The 16,027-nt window shown below is 40.9% G+C and overlaps 1 protein-coding gene across 6 annotated transcripts in view; it reads right to left on the reverse strand.

The window, feature by feature from the left end:
* EPHA7 (EPH receptor A7) overlaps window positions 1–16,027 on the reverse strand; it is a 170,101-nt gene that overhangs the window by 98,500 nt on the left and 55,574 nt on the right. For all 6 annotated transcript variants that reach the window (XM_073336778.2, XM_073336777.2, XM_073336779.1 and 3 more), the window contains exons 4-5: window positions 6,443–6,598; window positions 5,218–5,553 (exon numbers count right to left, since the gene is read on the reverse strand). In XM_073336778.2, coding sequence (XP_073192879.1) covers window positions 5,218–5,553; window positions 6,443–6,598 — 492 coding nt within the window. The remainder of the gene's footprint in view (window positions 1–5,217; window positions 5,554–6,442; window positions 6,599–16,027) is intronic.

Below are 16,027 nucleotides of genomic sequence, written 5' to 3' on the forward strand. Positions count from 1 at the left end.
AACAGTTCATGTCACACAACCTTACAAGAGGGATATTTTAGAACCAGTTTAATTGTTTTATCCGTTTGTTCATTTCTTGTTATCTTATGTCAAATAGCCAACTCTCATGATTGTATTGTGAGTCATGATATTTTTTGTTTTTCTTAAAGCCCCAGCTCTTAGAATCATATAATTACATCAGAAACTCAGCTTTCATTTAAAATGGGGGGGGGGGAGGGAGTTCTAGCCCTAATGATTGCAGAGAAAAGCTTGAAAACATCATCCTGAAAGCACAAACATTGAAAGGCAAATAAAAAGAGCCTGAGTTTGTTATTTTTAAAAATTTCATGAGTTTTAAGTTAATCTTTTTTAGGGGAGGGGGGCTTAACTTGTGGATTTTTAAATGCTTTGGGCTGGCCACATGGAATCGGCTTGGAACAAAACTACTGGGTGACTTTCACTTGTTGAGACAGAGCAAGCACTCGTCTGGTAATTCCTGACATGGGCAAGGAACCTGTGCAAGGAGGGGGAAGGCCACTAAAATTCCAACATCTTATTTATTGCTTCTGCTTGTCATTTAAAATGTAGAGTGATCCATCAGTGTTTATTGGGTAAGCAAGAATGCAGAATAAGGCAATTTTAAAACACACTGGTAATGATACACATTGGTAAAAAATGTGATGACTGCTTAAATATATAATTCCCTTAAATGACAACTCCAATTATATGGGATAGAATTATCAGTGATGTAAATATTGGGGCCTAAGTGCCAAAGTAGCCTAAGTTGCACACCTGATAAATATCAAGTTTGCACAAAAGGAGTCTAACTCCTTGTAGTCTTGTGGGTGCTAGGTGGGGAGAGTAGGAAATCGGGGGTGGGGAGAGGGATCTGACTGATCGGAGTTGTGATCAGTCAGAAAGAAGATATTCCAGGTGTGCAAAAAGGTGAATTTCTCACTAACCCAAGACCAACTGTGGTCCAGGAAGTCATAAAGGGACTAAGAGGATGGTGTAAGACAAAGAAGCTCACCAACCCTACTGAAACTTACATCTGAACAAATGCATTCCCAAGTGCACTCACAAAGACCTCAGTGGCACCACGCTGTTGAATGCAAGTCTCCTCCTGGATCCAAACAGCATTTCAACAGTGAAAAGAGGGTTGTATGGATTTCAGTGGGATTGTCTGCAGGAATCAGGCAACTAAATTTTGGTCCAATATTCTGTATCAGTATCAATTCTAGTTAATTGGCATACATTTACATATAAAAAAATTAATTATTGATGTATTTTGCAAAAGAAATTGAGGGCTATACGCAAATTAGCAATACACAGTTACCAAATTACCAATAGGTCATATATTTGACCTATTATAAACGCTTTTGATTTTGTAACATTTTCAATCTTATATACAACTATACTGTATATTACTGTAATTACTAATAGGCCATTCATTTAGGACCTATAGTGGTTCTCCATAAGGGTACTTTTGAGGGATGACCCCAAAAAGCTACAATAGTTGCTTCTTCTCTCAACTCCTCTGGTCTCCCTGTGTTCCGTGCTGAATCAAGTTGAAATGTGCCTGCGTGCAGACAGATGACATGAGGTCCAGGCACCATTTCAGCCCCATTTTGAGGATTTAATGGAGTCTTAAATGGTGCATAAGCCTTGTGTGGCCCCTATGAAAAACATAGGTGAATTTCACCCTCCATGAACAACTTTCTTACAGGCCCCACAAGGTGGGTAGTGCACCACTCCTTTGCCTCCCTCGCCAATGCACTCATCCACTGTGTCTGGGACTTATACAGGAGTATAATCTACAAGATCCTACAAGACTGGTGGCTGCTGGGGTGTGCATAGATCAACTTGCAGGATCAGAGTTTATTTTGCACATTTCATACCAGTAAACCTCAATTTAGATTCATGTTCTTTGGAAATTGCTAGCTCATACCTGTGGGCTCACATAATTGTTGCATTTCCACTTCTGACTATGTTCTTTTTTTGTTTTTGTAAAGTAGGCTGCATGGCTGTGGATACAGCCTATAACGACGTCACATAGCATCTGCTGTTATCCACCACACAGCTTTTAAACACAAGATCCAACAGCTGTGCGTCACACATACACATTGCGAGCACTGTGACGCTGCCATTTATCCACTTACATACCTCCTCCACTAATATTTATTTCACAAAAACAAATAATTTGATCTTAAACATCTAGCCAACTTGGCATCCCCCTCCCTGACATGATCTCTTTGTCCGATTAGGATCCTGTTATACGTGGGAGAATAAAAGCCGATTAATGAGCAGAAAGTATTCTGTAAGCCCATTCTTGTATAAATAATGTCACATTATCATTACACAATTATCTGAATTTTGGGAAGATAGCCCCAGGGATCCAGTCACAAAAAAGGCAAATCTTACTGCAAGTTTCCATGCATGTGGTATGCCCAGTTATTACATATAGCCACCTAACGTGACAACACAATAGGAAGTTCAAAGGGTTTAGTCATACACACATTCACACAAACAAAAACCAATACAGGCATACAAAAAGAATATTTTTTGCAAGTAGTATAGAAGAGTCACAGTCACAAATGAGAGCTGCATGAATTCTAGTTTACTTGGCTACAAATAAATCTAATATTTGTCTTCTCTCCATGGTAAAAATAAAACAGGAGCACAGATGCATTACACTCTCCTTTGTGTAACCAGTCTCTCCATTTTCAATTATAATAATCAATCTGTTCCATATAAAATATTCCCCCCTCATTTAACCAAAGAAATCAGCATTATGCAGCAAAACATTTTGCTATAAAATAACGTAAATGAGAATATTCCTTTTTTGTGAATATAATTGTCCTTGAAAAATGTACGAAGGAAGCTAGTCTTTTCTTTAAAAGGTTTTCTGTAGTTGAAACAGAAAAAATACTTTACATTTATTTAGCACTTTTAATCAGAAGATCTCAAAGTGATTTTTAAAAGATGGGCATGTATTGTTTCCATTTTACAGACGGGGCAACTGCAGTGCAGAGGTTGAACACGAAATTTTCAAAACCAGACCCATGATGTGTCACTATTTGATTGCCCAACCAGAGATATCTAGCTCCTGATTTTCAGAAGTGATTAGCATCCAAAACTTCATTGAAATCAGGGTCTTTGTGCCATAATTTGAGCTTTCAAAATTAGTGGGCACTTGAAAATGTTGGCCTAAGTGACTTGCTCAAGATCACACAACAAGCCATAGAGAGCAAGCATGCTAAAAACAGAATCCAGGACTCTCAACTCCTGAGCTCTTAAAAAAATTACCTAGAGACATGGTGGATTTTCTGCTACTTACATGCTTTAAAATTAAAACCGGATGTCTTTCTGGATGAGCTACAGAATTTATCGTAGATGTTATGGGCTCGATGCAGGAATCACTTGGAGTAATTCTATAGCCTGTGTTACGTAGGATATCAGACTAGATCATCATAATGATCCCCTCTGGCCTTAAAATCTATAAATCCATGACTATGAAAATACTAGAAAATGTACTAGGAACGATCCTATGTTGGCAGACAGATAGAACAGATGACCTAATAGGTCTTTTCCATCTCAGCTATGAATTCAGCCACTGGACCACACTTCCTCTTATATATATGGTGTGCGACTGGATCACCAAGGTACATATAATGGAAGTCCATTTGGCCAGCTAAATACCAGAGGATTCTAATTCTCTTCACCATAGGATAGCTCAGAATAGATGTATATCCAGTCCTGAACACCGTCCATCTGTTTGCTTGAAATGAGACAGCCATTTAATTAAATTGGTGGCAACTTAAAAAAAACATAAGCAAGTGATTTAAAGGCAGCAAAGTGGGGTAACTTTTGGACAGTAATTAGTCTACATTCGTAATCCCAACTGAAAGGCCAAAGGCTGAAGAAACATGGAAACAGAGATTTCCTATAGGCAAGAACTTAGGTATATTGGCAGATCAGTGTGGAAATACTTGAACCTGACAAAGCCTAAATTTGAGGACTGTGATCCACAGAACCTAGAAATGTCACAGACAATCTTAGCATTAGAAAAAATTATAGCCCCTTTTTATTGAAAAGATAGTAATCATTTTACATTTTCAAGGCTGTTTTTCTTACTTATCGCCACAGACCCCCCCCCCCCCCACACACACACACAGCCTTTGAATTCAATTCACTATGGAGACCAAAGTGGGTAGACTATGATTAAATGCACTGGTATAGTGAATGCTTGCTTCCACAGAAAAGAATAAATATCTGCATTAAAAAAATCCGGATTATGATGATCAATAAAAAGTGCTAAAAAGACATATAAATTACGAGAAATACTTTAAAACATTACTTAACAATATTTCTTAAACCAGTCTATACACATTCATTTCCTATTTGCCACTTAGAATTCCCTCAGAAACCTAGCAAATGTAATTACTGCATGGGTTAAGACTTCTGCTTAAACCTCAGGTGGTTAGTTTCCTAGCAGGGTTACTACTCTCCCAAGATCATGCCACAAAGCAAAATACAGTAGAGTCATAAGACCATTTTTTTTATCAACAAGCAATTTACCATTTCACTATCCCGATATGAGATTTCCAAGTTTTTTTCACTCCACATGCGGAAAACTGAATCGTTTTCCCACTATGGGCGATATGTTAGTTTGATTTTATTTTCCCTGACATTTCACCTGTCAGATTATGTTAAATATAAGAAACAAAGAATAATTGTCACATTCTCGCTGAATTTAATCATCAAATATCTGGACACATTAAATAAATTGGAAGTGTAATCCTGAGGGAAGAAGACATGAATGCTGAAAACAGTGTCAGATACCCAAGTCATCTTCCAGGCACACAACATTCTAATACAGGTTTAAAATACTCAGAAAGGGAGCCTGTACAGAAGAACCTTCACACTGTATTTTTTCTTCAGCTCCTTGTAGCACCAATGCCGTAGTAAGTAGGAGACAGAATTTTTGTACAGACGCAAGAGAACCTATATAAAAGGATGAAGATAAATACATTCTGTGAAACTCTATTTGCCAAAAACAATTATCATGCCAAGAAAAGGTAGCAGGTTATCATGATATAGCATAAACATATGCTAATTAAGTGGCAAAACGAAAAGATTCATGAGATAGAATCCATCAAACATAAACCTGAAAAACTGCATCCGCATTTTGCAGGTTCACAGTCTGTCTTGCTCTCACAGTGAGTCATAAAAACTTACCTGCTTGACCAGTGGTAATACTGACAGCTGCAAAGAGCCTCTGGGAACGGCTCAAGTCAGATACGCCATTTACCGCTTCCACTTCAAAAGTGTAATTAGCATGAGCCAGGAGGTCCAGGACAGTAACGTAGTTTTCTACTAATCCAGTTTGCTGGGGCATATATCCAATGTTACTCCCACAGGGAACACATTCACCCTGCTCCCAGCTGCACCTCTTGCACAAAATTCGGTAGGTCACATCATTTCTTCCCCCATTGTCGGCAGGAGGGCTCCATTCCAAACTCACAGTAGTCTGGTTGATATTGAAGATGAGGTTCTGTGGTGCAGATGGAGGTCCTTTGTAAAACACATAAAAAAGACAATGTAAATACATGAAATCAGTGAGGAACATTTACCTAGTGTTTTAATTACTGACGCTCAAACTAGATGAAGCATTTTTCTTCACATAAACATTTCATTATATTTACTACAAGCTACATAAAAGCCTCCTTGACCTCACTTGGCAAAAAGCTTTATTTATTTCCCATTAAGGAATCAGGATAACAATTGTCTGTGTATTTACTGCAACTGACTTTAGCAGTTTTTCTTCTGTGCAACTAAAAGGATCAGTTAACACACCTCAGAAGTTTACTCTTACAACATTTTTAGTATGGGGATTTTTTTTCCCTTTTAAACAAACAGCACAGAATGCATTTAGACAGTCCTTAATCAGATCTGATATGATTTACAACAGTATTTGGGTACAGCTTTGGATTTTGGAGACTTTCATTACTTGAACCACCAACCTGTGTAGGTTAGTCTATTTGCAGATGGAATGTTAAGCTAGATCCCATTACATTTTAATCAAAGTCCAAATCCACACAGGTTACTTTTCATTTTGCATTCAATTCATTTTTGTGTAGTATCATATTAGGCATACAGCCTGTGACAATTTTAAGACTATAGGAAAACCATGCTTGCATTCTTTCTGTTATGTCTAGTTATGTATTTACCCAGTAACTTCTCTTTCCCAAGGTTACATCGGGCAAACATGAAATTATATTTATGTTGATTCTATATTCAGTGTACATTTTCCCATTGCAGTTCAATTTAATTTATCAGTTTTATTTATTACTTTGCAAACATGCTGAAGACCAATAGTAAGGACTAGTGAGAACAAACTACAAATGGCTGTACCCAGTTGGTTAAGCAACGTCCTTCACTATTAAATTCATGACTGACTCACTTGTGCACGCAACATATGGTGGATCAGAAGGCGCTCTATAATAGCTATCATCACAATCACATCGGGAAGATCCTTCCTTGTCAGAGAAACTGTGAGTAGGACAGCGAGAGCACTGTAGATCTTGGGAAGATGATTTGTAGAATCCTCGGCCACATGCTAAGGGAGAAGAAGAAAAACTAAGATATACATTTGCATGTGCATCTGGCCTGCTTTCTTTTCCATTTCAGTTATATGTAGAGTGTACACTTCCACAGCAAATTACTTCAGCAAAAGCAAGGCATTGTGCTCAACTCCATCATGATAAATATATATTATTCTTCATCGTGTGCTATTAACTTGATTTTGTGGCATAAGCTGCAATGCAAACATACACTACAATTGGACCAGCAGCTGGCGGCAAAGTATTTTGACGGTGAAGACGAAAGAAATATGACAGCTAGGACTCAATTCTCCACTCAGACACACAGAAATCAATGAGAACTGGACCAGAACCTCAGCTGGTATAATCAGCACAGCTCCAGCTAAGCATCTGGCCTCAGAAGTGTGTATCTAAAGGCATGATGACTGAAGGGTTAATGTCTAGCTATTCCACCTGGAAGCAGGCGGGGCACACCCTGACTGTTTCCTAGGAGCAATGCACACATTGCTCTATCCAAGGACAAGGGCTAGATATGAACCCTGAGAACTTGATTGTTTGGACAGCAACTGTGGGAGGTTTCTTTAGCCTGGGCTCAAGGCCTGAGAACCAGGATTGTAGTAGATAGAGGATGGTAACTAAGCATATGAATCAACGTCATACATTCCTTTGTGTAGCAGTGTGTAATGCTTAGGGGGAGAAATATAATAAAAGGAGAAGGTGGAAGGCAGGGGGGGGGCAGAACAGCCCATCTCCGCTGACCAGCCTGTTTGCTTGCATAAAGCTGTGTTCTGTCTCATCACTGAACCGCAACAGATGACCCCCTGGGTAAGTTAACTCAGCAAAAGTCAAAATACATTGAAAGTTTTAATAGAATAGAATGAAAATCACAGCTGCAATCAGTACCAGGACTTGTGTTATAGGTACACTGTGGTCCATTTGGTGGTATTTAGCTACACCCCTCAAGGAGAGGCACAATCCCTCCAAGGGTTTCCTAGTACACAGAGAAAATGTGCATTCTACCCCATTCTTTTGGATTAAGCAGCCTGCTTTCACCAGGGTGCCCAAAAAGCACCTTACGCCAGTAAGAAACGGATCCTGGTCCTTCTAGCTTTCCCTTCCCACCCCTTCCACTCTATCTGGGCAAGCAGCTCAGGGAGCACTCGAAAGGAACATTCCCCCTCATGTGCAGTCTGTGACTGTCCTGGACAATTGTTCCAGGGATACAAAGAGTGGGGAATGGCTCATTGGATCCCCACTCCCACCTGTGTGCACCCACTAAAGGGCTATGGACAAACTAGCCCATTGTGAAGTTACGTTTGTTTGCTTGCTTGCTTATTGTACTAGCTATTAAACTGTGATTTTTAAACACATTTTCAATCACCACCATTTATTTGCCATTAAACAAACCACACTGTGTTTTCTGGCTTACAGAGCAAAACATTTATAAACCTACCTGAATGTGATTAATGGCTATATTTTTAATCTTTACTTCAGTTAACTACTAGGGGGGAATCAACCTGCACAAGTTATTAAACAGATTATTTTCTAAGTAATCCTTCTTGCTCCCAAACCTGATGGAATGTTCCAAATGGAGGATGGCTGCATCATACTAAACAAAGGGAAATGCCACCAATGGTAAACAGATTATGACCCCATTCCACCTTAAGTGAAGAAGGTTACAGGGGCACACTTGCTAATATAGCAACCATGGTCAACAGAAAACATGCAAGAGTACAGAATTCCCCTGGAAACTTCTAATGAAACTCAGGCTCTTTCAATTGCACAGCTTCATTCAAGTTCTGTTCTCCAATAAATCAGGCAACTGCAGCACAGACAATTTAACCTCTAAGGCCCTGCTTATGTGTGTAAAAAATCTATTGTGGGTGAAGCTGAATATCAGGTGTTAAAATCTTCACAGGGAAAAACTAGTTAAATAGTCCTTATAAATCCACAGAGAAAGCATTTGCTCTGGTAACATCCACATTGATTGGGGAGGTTGTCTCACAGCAGATATTGAGTTACTGATACTTAAAATATTTACATGTAGTTTTGGAGATCAGATACCACAGTGATGGGCACAGTCTAAAAACACTGGGCCTCATTCAAAACCCACTAGAATCAATGAAAAAAAGAGTCAGATGAACTTCAGTGGGCTTTATATCGGGTGCATTGTAGTGTAGTAGCCATACTATTCCACTTAATATATATGAGCACTATGCAACCCTGCTATAAATTATACAGGTCAAATTTTCCTCACTCGGACTGATAAAATCCACTCTTGATTTAGTTCATTACAGAGGAAACAAATGAAAAATTCTCTGAAGATTTACTTCTGATTTTTTTTTAATTTTCTAAAGAAAAAGCAGGTCCAAAAGACAATAATCATAATGATATTTTGGAGTTTGTCCTGTTTAAATGTAGGGGTTCTAAGCCAAATGATTGGCTTGCCTTCAATAAAATTGCATTAATTTACCTCAGAAGAGAATTTAGCCCTATGTTTTGAAAATATATGTTCTCTTTCATTGATTGTATCACTGCAAGGTAACATATGATTATGCCAAATATAGCACCACTAAAAAACAAACATCTAACGAGAACACCTTAGTACGCATTCATCAGAGCATTCTGGAACAAACATTTGGATAAACTTGACTTCTTGAGTTTTCAGATGATGCTAGGAGTTCAAATTTAATGCGGAATTAGTCTTTTTCATCCTCTTTCAAGATTATTCTAAAGATTTCCAGGTCAAGGGTGAAGAGCACTGACGCTAAACTATTTTGTAAACATGAACTATAAATAAATATTAATGCATTAAACTTAGGTCTATTATTCCAGCACACTCAATTAAGATCCAGCCACCTGACCAAATAATAAGTTTCCTGTCTTGTCTTAGCTAGTCAAGTTCCACAGAAGATGAGAAAAGCACTGGACAAACACACTGCATCTTCCAGCATGCCGCCCTCTGCAGAGCAAAGAGCAACTTGAAAGGCACAGATGCCTACTGTGAATCCAGTCTGTCCCTCTCGGCAGGGAACATTTCAAAGCAAAGATGCCAAAAGAAAATAGAGATTTCAGACAGAAACAACAAAACAAACAGAAAACCCCTTTACATTTTTTTTCTTGATGGCTTGATCTAGACATTTATATGCTCAGTCACTTGTTATTTAAAGTAAGTGTGCATTTCTTATTATAGTTCAAAGGATTTGAATGTCTGCTACTAGTCTAAGTGAAATCTCTATTCTTCTGCAGTGCATACCAGAGGCAGCAGGATCAGACACTCATTGTATCATACTACTATCTCCATCATCTTTAGTTCTAATAAAAGAGGCCCATGTGATGGCATTTAATTACTATTCCTTTGACTTAAGCACCCCATAAATATAGAGCAACATTATTCCTGCAATGCACTCCTTAACAACCTTAAAAAGGTGCTTTCAACTGATTCTACCACAGTCTTAATAGCAAATTGTCACCAATATCACACACAAAAAGGTTTTAAGAAATTTAAAAAGGGATACATTCAAGGTATCATACATTATATTAAAAAGGGCAATGCTCCTCTTTTTCTGATGGAATTAAAGAAACAAATTAGCTTATTGTTATTTTTTCCTTTCTAAATTTTATTTTATTTTTAAGTCGGAGATAGTTTCTGTTCTTTTAAGCTAAGACAGGAAATTTTCTATTGATTGTTTTTCCCCTTGGCCCAATCTCTCAGAATTGTCAACATTTACTTTTTTTTAAATTATAAATAATTAAAAATATATTTTTGATCTAATGGAGAAAAAATGACTAACATCTTTAGATGGTACTTTCAAGGTCTGTGGAGCTGGAAATCTTACCTTTTTCAGCACCAAAAGTTGGTCCACTGAGAGATATTGCCTCACCCAACTTGTCTCTCATTAATTGTAAATAACCATTTGCCAAAGAAATGCTAATGCTATTCGTAGACCTGTATATATAGTATTATCCTTTTATAACAGCTACTCTGTAGCTAAGGTTGAGGTGGTGATTTCAGTTTAACCCCCAGTTTACTTTTGATCCTATAGCTCTCAATATTTTGATACTTTGCCTCGGTAACAAGTAGCTTTGTTTTAAAATTTCAGATTTCGCATGTGTGGTGGTCCTAAATGGGAAAAAGACAATTTGCCATGTTTGAAAAAATAATATGAGTCACATTTCAATGATGGTGGTGGTGAATGATAAGCAAAACAACAAAATTATTGTTCATGCCACATTAGCACTTAGAGGCCCCACATAAGCTCAGGGCCCCATTGTGATAGGCACTGTACAAATATGTAGGAAAAGACAGCGTGTCTCCTGAAGAGAAATAATAGAAAAAAGCCTGAAAGGGGGAAACAAAGGCACACAGAATGAATGCAAATTGCCCAAGGTCAAACAGTTCATCAGCGCTGAGAACAGAACTAATGTCTCCAGAAGCCCTGTCCAATGTACCATACTGCAGTAACTCTGGGTATTTCCTAGTACACATATGGTTGTACAGGTTGAATTCTCTAGTCCAGCACTCTTGAGACCTGACCGATGCCGAACCAGAGAATTTACCAAACCACGGGAGGTCAATGCAGAGTCCAGCAGGTCTCTATTGGTGCGGGAAGTAGGGATGCGGGGGGTGTTGCAGCACCCCCAGGCTTTGAGCCCGGCCGCCGGCCCCAGGTCCCAGTCGCTGGCACCTCTGCTGTCACCTGGAGTCCTAGACACTGACCGCAGGGCTCCGCAGATGCCCTCACCTGTTGTCTGAGTCTTATCCCTCTCTGAGCACCTCACTGCCCCCGGCTGAGACCACTGCTGGGGGCAGCTGCAGAGCCCAGGGCTGGGGCCGGGAGCGAAGCTCAGCGGCCCGGACCCTGGGCAGCAGCAGAGGCCTTGCGGCCGGGAGCTGGGACCCCGGGCGATAGCAGAGGGGCGTGGCTGGGACGTGGGGCCAGCAGCTGGGACCCTGGGCTGCAGCAGAGCGGCCAGCGGTTGGGACCCCGGGTGAGGGGCCAGCATTGGAGCCCCCGGTCGGGGGGCCGGTGGCCGGGACCCTAGGCAGCAGCAGGGACCACAGGCAGGGTGCCAAGCTGGGCCCCCTACTTCCTGTGCCTATGGATCAATTGTTATTTTTATGTCACCGCTGAGGTGAATAAACTGAACTATGCTTGCAATGCTGCCTAGCCAAGGCTTACCAGCTCGCGTCAGAACAAAGCATTAGTGTTGTTACCCAATTTTACTGTATTGGCACAAGGAAATAAGTAGATAAAGCAAAAAGAATAAAATAATATGAAAAATAAATAGATAATAATACAGGCAAATCTATCATTTGCTCATCTAAAATAATCTCTGAATTCCACTTCCAAAATGAAGTGACAATAACTGCTAACTAAAGTTACATCTGGGGTCTCAGCTGTAGGTATATCCGGGTTAGATGAGTGGAGGCAACAGGACTTCCGACTGTAGAGTGCTGCTCCCCGCTCCTCTTCGCCACTTTAACCAATCTTCCAGCTGGGCTTGTCTCATGTATTTTGGTTTTTCTTTAATGAGGTTTTCTTGTATCATGTAGAGAGACATGATCTCTTGCTCAGAAATGAAACGTCTTTGCTCCAGTCCTTCTATTAAATTTGTTGCTAACTGTATGCATTTATCGATAGAAATTTTTTCTGTGATGTACTCCTCATCATCTTCATCACCATCAATGGCTTCCTTGTTATCTTTGTTTTTCCCCTGCTGTACCATTTGCACAATTTCTCCATCTGTCATTTGATTAGCAATTAGTGCATCTTTGTCAACTTCCATCCAGTCTAATAAATTTTCCTCTCCCAAATCCTTGGCCAGCTCAAGCACTACAGGATAGGACATACCGCTGGCATACTCCATTAACTCTATAACAATTTGTTGGTTTTCAGACACTTCAAATCCAGTGAACTCGGACTCGTCATTGACGGCAGGACTGTCCTCGAACATTAGTGCTGGTAACAATTTGTGCCATCCATTCTTCAGAGTAGATGGAGTTACTCTTTCCCAGGCTCTAGCTAGTGTCCAAATCATACCCTTGAGGTTAAATTCTTTCCTAAATATTGTCAAACTGCTCCCATCATTAAGAAATACTAGCAATTGGTGCATAAACTTGGACCTGTACATACACTTCAGGGATCATAAGATACCCTGATCACAAGGCTGAATCTGTGAGGTACAGTTTGGGGGTAAATACAGTCCCACCACATTATCTTTGACAAGCAGCTCTGCTTTAGGGTGGACAGAGCAATTGTCGAGAATCAGCGCAATTTTGCACTTCGGATCCAGACCTACCATGGTGCAATGGGCTCTTGCCTCTGGTATAAACTATTTCTCAAACCACTCGAGACATAGATTAGTCATTTTCCATCCCTTTTTGTTGCCATGGTATATCACCGGGAATATTTTCACCCCTTTGAATGTCCTTGGATTCACACTTTTCCCAATAACCATGAGCTTGCATTTTTGCATGCCTGAAGCGTCGCTACAACCAAGGACAGTAACCCTGTCCTTCGACTCCTTCATACCAGATGGTGGCTCCTTTGCATCACGAGCCAACGTTTGTGTAGGCATACAATCCCAATAGAGAGCAGTTTCATCGGCATTGTATACCTGCTCTGGGGATGACTTCTCATTTGCAACTAACTGTGCAAATTTATCAACGTACTTAGCGGCAGCTTCCGTAGCTGCACTTCTTTTTTCACTGCACATGCGATGTAGACTAATGCCATGTCTGTTTTTAAATTTCTGAAGCCATCCTTGCAAATAGTCACACTCATGCTGCAGGTTAAGTTCTCTGTGGAATATCTTTGCTTGTGCCATCACCATCTCGCCTGAAATTCGAATACCTTTGTTCCTACACAGCTTGAACCAATGTATAAGCGGACTATCTAAATCGCTGCTTTCCCCCTCCTTCAGTGTCTTACAAACACTCATACTTTTTTTACTGTCACTTTTGGCAAAAACTTAAGGATATGCTTCTTTTGATTCTTCAAATAGGTGACCTTACATGGTTAAACTCACACAAGGCATGTACTGATGTGCCCTTTTCCTATTTCTGCAACACTTCCACCTTTTGCTGTATTGATATTGACACGTGCTTACCATTAGCAGCATTACCACCACTGCCACTGCTTGCTGGTCTCTTAGAAGACGTATTTAGGGGTAAATTGGAGGTGGATACAGCACAGTACACTGAGAGCCAGGACTGGCAGGACTTTGCCTGACCACAGGAAACTTGGGCCCACCCCTGATAAGCGGACATCTGGCTAACTAAAAATCATGCTTAGGCACTGACCCCTCATCTTGCAGGGGGGTTGACCCCCTCCCTTCGCTCCAGGCCCAGTCCCCACTCCACCCCTTCCCCCAAGCCTCCGCTCTGCCTCTTCCCACCCCTGCTCCACCCCCGCCCTGCCTCCTCCCCCAAGCGCGCCCTGTCCCTGCTTCTCTCCCTCAGTCCCAGAGCTTGAACGCCATGAATCAGCTGATTCATGGCACTCTGGAAGCGTTGGAGGGAGGAGTTGGTAAGTACAGGGCCGCCGGTGCATGAGAGGCATGGGGAGGCAGGAGGAGCTTGGTACCAGTGGATCACCACACCCACTAATTTTTCCCCGTAGGTGCTCCAGCCCTGGAGCACTCACAAAGTCAGCGCCTATGCTGGACCACGGATGTTGCCAGACCATGGAGTGCCGGATTAGAGAGGTTCAACCCACAGCCATCAGTAATTCTCACTGAATTTATAACTGGGAAGATTGGGACAGTCAAAGGGTGAGGTAAAGACTTGGAGACTTTCCTAAGCAAGCTCACCCTCTAAAGAACACTGCGGGAGAGCACTGCTCAGCAACACTGTTCACCTGAGATAAAACCCCTAGTGCACGTTTCAGCCCGTAGCCATTAAATCAAATGGTAACACAAATGCAAATAGTGATGTTAAAGATGCATAACAGTGCATCTTGGGATGAATAATATATGAAAGCCACAGTACATTTTAACTGAAGGGGTAGCACTGTGATGTTTGAAGCCACTGCACTCCTCGTCTGAGCTCGTTTAACTTTAAAAGCAAAGCGAAGTACGGTCCAGTGGGGGTTCTGTTACGAGGTCATCCAGGGCACTGCCCATTCAGAAAGGTGTGAAAAACAAGAAAACAGTGAAACAAATTGACCTTCACTCAATTCTGTGTGTTATGCACAGCTGTTAATTGAATAGAATAGCTCTTCCCCAGATGAAGGGTCTGTTTTGTTCAAGCAGCTGCTCCAGAGCCCAGTCTGTAATAGCTAGTAAGTGCACATTACACGAAGGGGGCTCCAACCCAACAGCAGTAAGACCACTTCGCTGAACAGCACAGAGGCTACAGCAAGCCTCCAAATGGTACTTTCAAAAGTACCCTAAAAATGATGAATACATGAAGATTATTGTGCTTATTATTGAAATAGTTATATTACCAAATCAGGGCTTCATTGTGTAACACGCAACAAATACAGAGAGGAAGTCAGAGTCCAGCCAAGTCACAGCTCCTCATTTAAAATCTGTCTCACCCTCACCAGTATTTGGGCCTAGCATCCTAGGCTTGTGTCTAGGATAGCCTTGCCTGCTCTTAAGAGCAAATCCTCCCTCATCCTCCATAAGTGAAAAAAATCGTCCTACAAAGGACCTGGTGTCGTTCTGCTATGCAGGGAAGAATCCACCCAGGAGACAGCTACTCCTTGTCCTGCATAGCTGAGGTCTGTAATTGAAAAGGGTTCTGATTATATATATTTAAACTGCTCCTATTCTGATAACCTTACATGTGCTAAAAGAAAAGGAGTACTTGTGGCACCTTAGAGACTAACCAATTTATTTGAGCATGAGCTTTCGTGAACTACAGCTCACTTCATCGATGAAGTGAGCTGTAGCTCACGAAAGCTCATGCTCAAATAAATTGGTTAGTCTCTAAGGTGCCACAAGTACTCCTTTTCTTTTTGCAAATACAGACTAACACGGCTGTTACTCTGAAACCTTACATGTGCTGTAACATTCGGTAGTCCATCCATATGTGGAGTCCTCATATAATGACAGACCCTGATGTACACATGCTAAAGCCAGTGAAGGTTGCTTAAGTAACTGTTCTTGGCCTAGCATTAGTAACTTTATTTCTTTCTTGCATACCTGGCGTACACAGCCTGAAAGCTTATGTTTTGCGTTCATATGATAGGGCGCATGGAATGGAAAGGCAACCTTGACAAAATATGGTGTTCTCTCTCACATATGCATAGTGTGTGACAGTATGGCCAGGCATGTTTCAAAGACGATGTCTTTGGGGACCTTTCAGAGCTTGCTGTATGGAAATATTAATGCTGGAAACCCCTCCAATAATTTGAAGGGTGTTAACCCAAGGCATTGTGAATTCCACTCCCACATCTGGAGTTCAATTCTGCATTGGCAGTGATAACCTGGGATGC

The sequence above is a fragment of the Lepidochelys kempii genome, chromosome 3 (assembly GCF_965140285.1).
Source record: "Lepidochelys kempii isolate rLepKem1 chromosome 3, rLepKem1.hap1, whole genome shotgun sequence".
Classification (NCBI taxonomy): Eukaryota; Metazoa; Chordata; order Testudines; family Cheloniidae; genus Lepidochelys; species Lepidochelys kempii.